This window comes from Aegilops tauschii, chromosome 5, assembly GCF_002575655.3.
Source record: "Aegilops tauschii subsp. strangulata cultivar AL8/78 chromosome 5, Aet v6.0, whole genome shotgun sequence".
Taxonomy (NCBI): Eukaryota; Viridiplantae; Streptophyta; class Magnoliopsida; order Poales; family Poaceae; genus Aegilops; species Aegilops tauschii.
Window position 1 is genome coordinate 447,955,283 of NC_053039.3, and position 10,818 is coordinate 447,966,100.

The 10,818-nt window shown below is 46.1% G+C and overlaps 1 protein-coding gene across 1 annotated transcript; it reads left to right on the forward strand.

Moving 5' to 3' along the window:
* Nucleotides 1-584: 584 nt before the first annotated feature.
* Nucleotides 585-5,367, forward strand: LOC109767161 (uncharacterized). Its single transcript, XM_040390767.3, has 5 exons — nucleotides 585-2,033; nucleotides 2,524-2,936; nucleotides 3,368-3,711; nucleotides 4,268-4,756; nucleotides 4,833-5,367. The coding sequence occupies exons 1-5, from the start codon at nucleotides 688-690 to the stop codon at nucleotides 5,034-5,036; spliced, it is 2,796 nt and encodes a 931-aa protein (XP_040246701.2). The 5' UTR covers nucleotides 585-687; the 3' UTR covers nucleotides 5,037-5,367.
* Nucleotides 5,368-10,818: the final 5,451 nt, after the last annotated feature.

Genomic DNA, 10,818 nt, shown 5'->3' on the forward strand with positions numbered 1-10,818 from the left:
AATCCCCGTGCTGGCCCACATCACTCACAAACCGTACTAGTGGCGTGGCTTCCTGAGAGTGGCACCCTTAAAATCCCTTCATTCTTATCCACTCCCTCCACACAAATCCTCCGCTTCTCACACCGCGACCCTCCCTCATTCCATCTTCCCCTTTCCCTCACCCGACGTCGTCGATCACCCATGGTTTGTCGGCTTCTGACCGTCTTGGCCATGCTGCCGCGGCATGAACTTGTGACCAGTGCAGACAACGCCGGTGATGCAGAGCTCGGACGGGATTGTAACATTGCTACAACTACAGGAACATTTTCGATGTTGCATATAAGCCGTTGATGCAAGTCGGCGGTTGGAACGTCGCCCATGTTTCGGAAACATCATCAGTGTTTGCGGACCAGGGGACGCAGCGGGACATATGGTGGGAGTTGATCAGAAGTGGGGACGCAGTCGGATAACGCGCAGCGCAATCCTTAATTTAGCGGTGGGCTTGGGCTTGTTCTTTTTTTAGGGTAAGAATTTGCTGGCCGCGAAGGGAAGCCCAGCCGTGGTTGGTTTGGAGCCCGTCCAGAAGGTGGTAGAAGCCCAGCCCAACAAAGACAGGAGGAGGAGGTTGCCGACGCTCGCACGCCATTGAATCCCCCCGCCGCCGCCGCCGCGGCCCCCCACCCCCACCCCCACCGGCGGATTTCCTCCATGACTCCGACTGAGGGATCCTCCATGGCCAATCGTACTGCAGTCGGTGACGACCAAGAGGAGAAGATACGGACCTCCCGCCCCATGTCCTGGTTCCCTCCGCACGCCCCCCACGACTGCGGCGATCCTCCCCCAAAGTCGGTCGTCCTCGACACCCTGGTCTACGCCGACGACCGCACCAACGCCTCCACCGCCGAGGGCTTCACCAGCAACGGCGACGCCATCCGCCTCACCTTCTGGCCCGCGCATCCGCCGCTCATCTCCTACTTCACCGTCCACCTACCCACCCTCCTCCAGGACGGATCCGCCACCTCGCTCCTCCTTCTGCCACGCCTTGTCCGCGCCGACGGCGACCTCGCCCTCTTCCGCGTCATCATCGGCTCTTCATACATCGACCGGGACCACAACAACTACATCATCTACCATGCCGGCGTCAACAAGCTTGAGGTGCTCCCCACCCACCCCACCCGCTTGTTCGCCGACCCGTCAGTTGCCCTCCTGCGCTGCCCCGACGACGGCAGGTTCTTGGTCGCCAATCTCCGTTCAACTTGCGGCCTTGGGCAGTACGCCCTCGACCTGTTTGACTCCCGGTCAGGCACATGGAACACCAGGTCCATGCGTACAGAACCTCCACACGAGGACTGCTACTACCGCACTCCGACCAAGGTGATCGCCCTCGGTGGCGATCGCGGTTCAGTCGGCTGGGTCGACCTATGGAATGGCATCCTCATCGGTGATCTGCTCCCCGGCGGCGACGGCGATGACAACAACGTCCTCCGCTTCATCCGTTTGCCCGTGCTTTTGGCGCCCAACAAGATGGACCCGTTCTTTTTGACCTGTGACCGGGACGTCTCTGTCGGCAGAGACGGCTCCATCAAATACTCAGAGGTGTGGACTCATCCTGTCCCTGGCTCGACCTACATCTCCGAGGACTGGGGTGCTGCCATACTGACATGGCTGGAGTCCAAGAAGAAGTGGCACATCGACCTCAAGCTCAAAGCCTCTGACATCATCGTGGACGAGACTCACTCTCAGTTGCTTCCTCAGCATGATGTCAAGGCCACAACGAAGAATGCAACCTTGAGCAGACTTCACACAGGGCATCCTACTCTCAGCTTGCATGATGATGATGTTGTTTACATCATGGCCAAGGTTTACCACATGGACTACGACTTGTGGATGCTTGCTGTTGACATGAGGAACAAGACTCTAAAAGGAGTGGCTGCTCTCACCAGTAAAAGAAGCTTGGGTTTTAGATTCATGTACCTGCAAAGTGACCTCTCCAACCATCTGGTGGCCACAAGCGAAAACACCGAGGTCTTCAACCTTCCGCCCAAAAGCAAAAGGTCCTCACGCAAGTCCTACTACATATATTTCCGTCTATCTAGTATTTCTGAAATAGTATTGCACTTGGTCGACATTACGGGACTAAAGCAGGCAGTAGTTCACTAACCCTGGATAGCGGGGGCAACCTGCCATTGGATCGAGTAGATTAGTAGTAACTATTTGGTCACAGTAAGGTTTATGTCCTTCATTGCAAGGTATGTCTTTGTTTTGGCCCCTCAAGTATAGTTGCGTAAACCTGTGGTATTTGCAAATATGGCAGGGAAACGGGGGGTGGTTCTAGGTCTCGTCAAAATAAAATGAAGCAGGAATTTGAAGGTGGAAACACAAATGGTAACCCAATAAGTGTTTTAATCAGAGTGATGTCGTCCTTTGGACCTGCTATTTCCTTGCCAATATACATGTGACATCTTATCAACTAGTGTAAGCAGGTTATCACCTGAGGTTGTCTTTTTACGCTAAAAGATTTGCACCTTCTTTATCTCTTCACAGAAAGAAGAATCCTTCTAAAACTGCCAAGCAACAACCTGGGAAGACTCTTGCTAACAGCTGTCGTGTGGAACAAGAAGAACAGGAGCTGAGGATACTCGAGCCTCGAGTTATTACTATTCAGCCCCCCTCTGTACCTAAGGAGGACTCTGTTGGCATATTACCTCCAGGACAGGGGTCTGATGTGCCAGAAGGCATTGGTGCTGCTTCCGCAAATGTGAGTGCACCAAGATCATTTACCCTGGAGGTCAAGAATGACGGTGCTGGAGATGCCAACGAGCAAACTAAGGAGACAAGTGCAAGCAATGCCACTGGCCTAGCATCTCTAGGACCATTATCCCCATCTGATGAAGGCGCGGTCTTGAATAATGACTTGATAGAGAAAACCGATGAACATTCATTTGAACACAACCAAAGTAAGTTATGAAAGATGTCATTTACCTCTTTTTATCTGTACTTTCATTTGTGCCTATGTGAAGATCTGTTATGCTAGGACATGTTGGAGTTACTATTTCTGTATGACCCTGAGCTGTTTTTATTTTTTGATGCATGTTTATTGCCTATTATCAGCTCACCCACTGGCAAACAAGCATGCCTTACCTACCAAACACAAGGTTCAGTGTGATGTGGTACATCAAACCTTGATTTTTGTGCCTCTTTTCTGAATTCTTTTTACCTTGGGTCTCCCGGACTGTAGAGCTTATGCATACCTCTTTTTGTATTTCATGTTGCATGCTCTCTCCTTGTCTAACTGACCAGAATTCCCTGTCTTTCTAGTCACTTTCTCTTTTGTTAATTATATAGATCGTCTTTCTCAATTTTAATGATTTCATCCTTCTAGATGCAGATTCAAATGGTGATATGTCTACTACAGCGTATCAGTTGGAAGACTTGACCATACATGAGGAAAACAGACCAAAACCATCTGATGATAACCCAGCTGTAATAATCCCAGGCCACCTTCAGGTTTCCAATGCTGATTTTGCGCACTTGACATTCGGTAGTTTTGTGTCTGGGACACTCAATGCATCATGCTCCATGATGCCTGCCAATGCACCAGCAATGCCGCCTTTCCGTGAGTTGGATCCAGCATTCTCACTGCTGCTTACTAACCCTCCATTGGCTACAATGGTTCATGGTACACCACAATTGTCCGTGAACAATGCAACTGTTTCTTCACAGCCACAAGAGGTATGAACACTTCACTGAATCATGGACTAGACGACAACTCTTTTGAGAGTAGCCATGTGTTACAAATTCTATATGTACGAATTCTGGTAAAAGGGTAAAATATATTTGTTTGGTGAGGAACATGGGTTAGTTGTATACAGTTTTACTTGCTGCACTCTAAAATGTGTCTGGAAGTTGCAGCCTGCAACCAGGATAAGTCTTGCTTACTGCTCTTAGTGCAGCTATGCTGCATGTTAATTGTTAACTATGCCCAGAGTGTTAGCAATCAATTTTTTGGTCATGTTTGGTCAAATCCTGTTGTAGTTACATCTGCCTCGTGCTTTATTTTGTTCAGTTCTGTGTCTTGTGGCTAGCAACACTTACATTTGTGCCTAATTCTGCGTGGGCATTTTTGCTCTAGAGAGCTAAATTGTAGCTGTATTACTCATTAGGATTTTATTATGCTGTTATTTTTGTTACTGAAAAAGCTGCAATTCTGCTGTTCTCTTGTTACGTTAGATGTTCAGTTTTCTTAGTTATTTCTGCAGCACCATTCTAATATGGTTTGTTCTTGTAGAATGTTAATCAAGGTGGTTTATCCAACCCACAGTTGACCCACTCTCAGGGAAGCACCGACATTGCCCCAGGTCCTCCTCTGCCTCACCATCTTGCTGCCCTTCATCCTTATGCTCAAGGAGGGCTTCCCCTTGGATATGAAAACATGACCGGATACCCATCTTTGCCGCAAAGCTATGCGTATCTCCCGCCTGCTGCCTATCAGCAAGCATACATGAACAGTGGTCTATTCCACCAAGGCGCAGCTGCAGCTCCCAACTCGGGCATAAAATACCCAATGCCACAATACAGGAGCAATGTTCCTCTTGGGAGCCTTCCACAGCCAGCCTCGATGCTCTCCAACTACGTTGGAGGTTTCGGAACTGCAAATGGCATGCCTCAAAACTTTGCCCTGAACCAAAGCAATCCGTCGGCAACCACAGCTCCTGGGTTTGATGGAGCAATGCCCTCCCAATACAAGGATGGAAACCCCTACATGTCTCTACAGCAGGTAAGAGATTCACGCAAGAGTGGGGGAACTAGATTTATATTAGGAAAATTGCTAACCTCCATGTTTGTCTGTGCAGGGCGAGAACCCTGCAATGTGGATGCATGGAGCTGGTTCGCGAGGAATGCCGCCTCTTGCTGCCAACCCCTTGTATGGCTATCAAGGGCAGCAGGGCTACCAGGGGCAGCAGGGCCACCAGGGCGGCCTTAGGCAGGGGCAGATGCCGTCGCAGTACGGCACAACGCTCGGGCAGTCGCAGCCAGGCCTAGGACCCGAACACTGAAACCCCCGCGACGGAAACTTGAGTGCTGCCGCCGCCGCCCGGGCTAACCAAATGTGCCTGAATGGCTACTGATTCAGCCCCCCCTTGTCAGTTGTCCTGAATAGAGATATAGAGTTGGTAGCTACTGTGAAATTTTGAAGAGAGGCCCGTGAGATGTGTTCCAGCATGTTCAACCTGTAGTTTCTCCTAGGGACCTCGGCTGCAGCTCAACTTGTTTATTTTCAGATTAGATAGAAAAGAACGGTTTATTGTCTGTCTGTCTGTTTGTTCTTCTTTCTTTTTTCTGTTGTTTATTATATATATTGTGTAACAAAGTAGCACCATTAACTTTTGAGGAGGCGGAACATCAGCTCCTGTTTTCTGCTCGAAGTTGGCAAAAAAGTTTACAAAGTGAATAGTAGTAGTGATGGCTATAAATGGATAAAATGTTTGCGCAATGTTCCAATTCTGTCGGCTATGGTAACTGATTAGGCGTCAAGGGAGCATTTGCTGCATGGTTCTAAGGTTGATGAAAATGAGATATTTAAGTATAAATGCATGAATAATTTAAACAGTACTCTGTCTCTTCCTTCACCGACCAAATGTAATTTGCTTTGTTGCCTCCCGTGTTTTGCAGTTTATCACTACCAAGTACTCCTTCCGTTCGGAATTACTTGTCATAAAAATGGATATATCTACAACTAAAAATACATCTAGATACATTCATTTGTTGGACGAGTAATTCTGAACGGAGGGGAGGGAGTACTTGTGACAATGTAAAGTGGGTGATTTGCATGTTACATATTTATCCTGTCATTTGATTTATCTTCTACTCTATGATGTTTGATCTCTTTGCTTCTAGCTGTCGAGATGTCTTCTTATGCCTCTTGTGTAAAACTGCGTGGTCACAATATTTAGGTTGATCCTACACGTGAACGTATTCATGTTGAGTGACATAGTCCGGAACGGAAGGCATCTTCTTATACTCCCTCCATTCTTAAATATTTGTCTTTAGAGATTTCAACAAGTGACTACATACGAAGTAAAATGAGTGAATCTACACTTTAAAACATGTCTACATACATCTGTATATTGTAGACCATTTGAAATATCTCGAAAGACAAATATTTGAGAATGGAGAGTAGTAAATTGAAAAATTCAAACTTTTTGATCTGAAGAATGCATCTGTTTTATCTGAAGAATTCAGAGATTTCCGAACTAGGATGACTTGTAGAAACCTATTTGTTTTCCGAAGAGTGGTCATGTTCTCCATGACAGGGATAATCTATTTGTTTGAAATAGAAATCGAGAGAGATGTAATTAATATATACCCTCTGTTCCTAAATTTCTGTCTTTTTTTTTTCAAATTGTATTTTTTTATAATTTGCAAACAGTTCAAAAAATCACCAACATTTTTTGAATCCGCAAATTTCTTATGATTTCTCGAATATTTTCTGAATTCACAGACATTTTCTGATTTCTTAATTTTTTTTCTAAAAACTTGCAATTTTTAAATTTTAAAAATCCCGAATTAATTTAAAGAAGGAAAAAATAAAAACAGAATGAGAAAAGAAAAGAAAAAAATTAAAAAAAAGGGATGTCAAGGCCAGCCCATGAACGCGTACGCGCGTGAGAAAAGGAAGGAAAAAATCGTGAAAAGAGGGTATTGAACCATGGTCTCTAGGCTAACATAGCAAAACGCCAACCACTAGAGCACTTGTGTGTCTTTGGTTTGTCAGGGAATTGCCTCTATAAAATAGTGACTTTTGAAAATATAATCGAATCGTTTTCTTTACTTATGGATGGCATAGTGGGTAATTTATATCAACTTTGAGGGTATTTGATAGAGGCAAGGTGTCCCGATCTTTTGATGAGATGATAACTATCGATTTGGTGGAGATGACTTTGACGATCCGACTACAAACGTGCACGACGTTGCGCCTTAGCAATCGCTAAACCAACTCCGAGAGGTTATTGACCACGCCGGAGCACGATCAACCTGACCACGAAGGTCTATTCCTGCAAGCAATCGAAGAACAAGCAAGAATATGATAAAGCAATCTGAATATTGCGAATATATATGAAGTATTGATAAAGGTGGGGATCTGGAAGCGGTCTTGGTCTGGTCGTTGGACAGAAACGAAGTACACGAAGTTGCAATGGCTAACTTTTTAACTAAACAAATTCCAAGGAAAAAGCTACTAGATGGATCTACTTATATAGGAGTAAGGGGTGGCAGCCAAGGAGGTGGGAGGACGTCCCAAGGCATCCTAAAACCAACCCTAGGTCGTACAAGGCTCATGGGCCCAAGTGGAGGTGATGCAACACCTTTGGACTTGTAATTTGACTCGGATTCTACTGCAACATCACATTGTTTCGTCCATAACTCAACGCTCCGGACGAATTTGAAGGTGATTCCAATTGTGTTGGTGAAAGAACATGCGGTGCCCCCATGTTTGGTTTTGGTAATTGATGACAATCTCTATGGACTAATGGTTGCCTTGAGTTATATTTGAAGGATTTGTCCATAGGCATTTCTTGAAGTCCATGTGTTGGTTTCAAGGAGTTTATGTGGTGACCAAGGTGTTATTAAGGAATTATCCAAAGATTGGTCATGTGAGAGTAGAGCTTATTGCAAGCATGTCTTGAAGAAGAAGATTGTGTGATCATTCATGTTTACCTTCAAGACATCATCCGAATGAAGAGAGTTGGAAAGAGTCAAGGTTGATCAAGACTAAGTCAAGAGTGAATCAAGTTGATCAACACACAAAGCGCACAAGATGTACCGAGAGGGATCAAGCGATCCCATTGTGTGGTAAGCATTGTCAATTACGCTTTGTGTACTAACCCATGATCTTCGTGAGAGTTCTTTGTGGTGTTAGGTTGCGGTGTGCAAGTTCAAGTGAAGCATCATGAAGAGATCAAATGCTTGAAGCTTGCCGTCCATTGTGGCGACAATGGACTTGTGAAGATGTTGTGGTGTGCAAGTTCAAGTGAAGCATCATGAAGAGATCAAATGCTTGAAGCTTGCCGTCCATTATGGTGACAATGGACTGGTGAAGATGTGCGGAAGAGTGGCTCACCCATAGTGGAGTATGGGGGAGCAATCAACTAGTCTTCATCGAGCCAACACAACCAAGAAAGGTGGTCCAACTTGAGGGAGTCAAGATCGTCATCATCTAGCTCAAGTGGACCATGTGCAAGGCAAAGGTTTGCTCTTGATAGGTTTTCTATTTTACCGGTCTCATGATGGTAGTTGGGAGACCGGGTTATAGGATCGATTACCGTACTATCAAGGGGGGCTCTCGATGAGTAGCTTGATCGTATCGTTCATAGAGATCTCAAACCATTGCATCCTTGCATCATCTTTGTTGGTTCTTGTTTGGTTCTTCTCTTTGTGAGTTTTGGAGCTTATGGTCATCTTGATGACAAGCTCGAGTTCATCGAAAACGGAGTTCACTCGCATCTTCTATGATGTTTTTGATGTTGGAGGTTATGCCGGTTCTTCTCGGTTGGAGGTTTCACTCCTCTATTTTTTGGCATACCTCCCCTGCCTCTTCTTACTATAACCACTCGCTTTTTTGATGCTACTCGTCTTTCTCAATCCAACAAGCTTGAGTTTGCTCAATTCGGAGCTCATATGCAGAAGTTATGGCAGTTTTGGTTTCCTAGCGGTAGTACCGCGGCCAGAGCGGCAGTACGGCTACGGTTCCGCGCTGGTACCGCCTCGATTTTGGGTCTTTCATTTTTCGTGTCGAGTTTTGCAGTAGTTGCACGGCAGTAAGGCACGGCAGTCCCTCCTATAAGCGGTAGTACCGCCCCGATGGGCGGTAGTACCGCCTGTAAGCGGTAGTACCGCTCCGGTCGGGCGGTAGTACCGCTACTGCATTTTTGGTCCCGTGTTCTGCTCCTCCAGCGGTAGTACCGCTGGGGTGCGCGGTAGTACCGCTTATAAGCGGTACTACCGCCCCAAGGTTCATGTTTGGTTGCTCCTTTTTCCCTGCTTCTTCCGCCAGAGCGGTAGTACCACTCGTGGAGCGGTAGTACCGCTCGTGGAGCGGTAGTACCGCTCGTGTGCGGGCTGAGCACATAACGGTTGGATTTTTCCCCTTCTATAAAAGGGGGTCTTCTTCCCCAATGAACCTTATCTCTTGAGCTCGTGTTCTTCCCCCATTGTTGACCTTCTTCGAGCTTGCTAACTCTCAATCCCTCCATGGATTCTTGCTAGTTTTTGAGGGAAAAGAGAGAGGAGATCTAGATCCACATTTCCACCAATCACTTTCTCCTCTATGTGAGGGGAACCCCTTGGATCTAGATCTTGGTGTTCTCCTTCTTGTTCTTCCTCTCATTTTTCTCCCTAGCATTAGTTGCTTTGGTGGGATTTGAGAGAGAAGGACTTGGGCACTCCGTGTGCCCTTGCCATTGCATTTGGTGCATCGGTTTGAGTTCTCCACGGTGATACGTGGAAGTTACAAGTTGAGAAGCTTATTACTCTTGGGTGCTTGGTGCCCTTGAGCTTGTTCCTCTTGGGTGCTTGGGCGCCCTAGACGGTTGGTGGTGTTCGGAGCTCAATCATTGTGGTGTAAAGCTCCGGGCAAGCGTCGGGGTCTCCAATTAGGTTGTGGAGATCGCCCCGAGCAATTTGACGGGTTCCGGTGACCGCCCCCAAGGGTTGCCAAAGTGTACGGGTTCGGTGACCGCCCCCAAGGGTTGCCATTTGTACGGGTTCGGTGACCGCCCTCAAGGGTCCCTTAGTGGAATCACGGCATCTTGCATTGTGCGAGGGCGTGAGGAGATTACGGTGGCCCTAGTGGCTTCTTGGGGAGCATTGTGCCTCCACACCGCTCCAAACGGAGATTAGCATCCGCAAGGGTGTGAACTTCGGGATACATCATCGTCTCCGCGTGTCTCGGTTATCTCTTACCCGAACCCTTTACTTATGCACTTTACTTTGTGATAGCCATATTGTTTCTTGTCATATATCTTGCTATCACTTAGTTGTTTATCTTGCTTAGCATAAGTTGTTGGTGCACATAGGTGAGCCTAGTTGTTGTAGGTTTTGTGCTTGTCAAATTAACCGCTAGGTTTATTCTGCATTTGTTCAAGCCTAAACCGTAATTATTGTAAAGCGCCTATTCACCCCCCCTCTAGGCGACATCCACGATCTTTCTGTTGGAAATTGCATGAAATCTACTTTCCAACAAAAAAAGAATCACCCAATTTGGAGTCCGTATGAAAGAGTTATTGGCGTTTTGAGTCAGGTATGTCTGTGCAGTCCGAATCTGAATCCAGAACGTGAGAGACTTGGACTCTATCTTCTCTTGGTTCAAAAGTGACATGAGAGGACTTTTTGAACATCACATAAACTTCTCTTTTTCCCTTATCTTCATATGTGGATTGCACAAATGTCCCATACACCTGCAATTAGACATGGCACAAAAGTCTGTGAAGTATTTTTGTCCTGGATGACATAAATAAACTATTGCATAGTTTGCATTAGAAATCACCTCACAAATATACATGTATGCAATATTTTTGGTCGTATCTAAGGTAGTCATGTCCTCATCATCCTCCCCTTCTTGAAAAAAAGCCGTCCTCGGCGTTGCTTAATCTGAAATGTAGCTAACAAAAGAGACAAGATGTACATGTTGTATATGTATACGACATTCATTTTTTACTTCACTTAATTTTTGCACATATGACACATGTATACATGAGTATCTTTCATAGTTCATAAAATGTAAAGCCAAAATATTATCACAACTATTAGAAGGCATGAAAATATTGCAACTCAATTTGCACA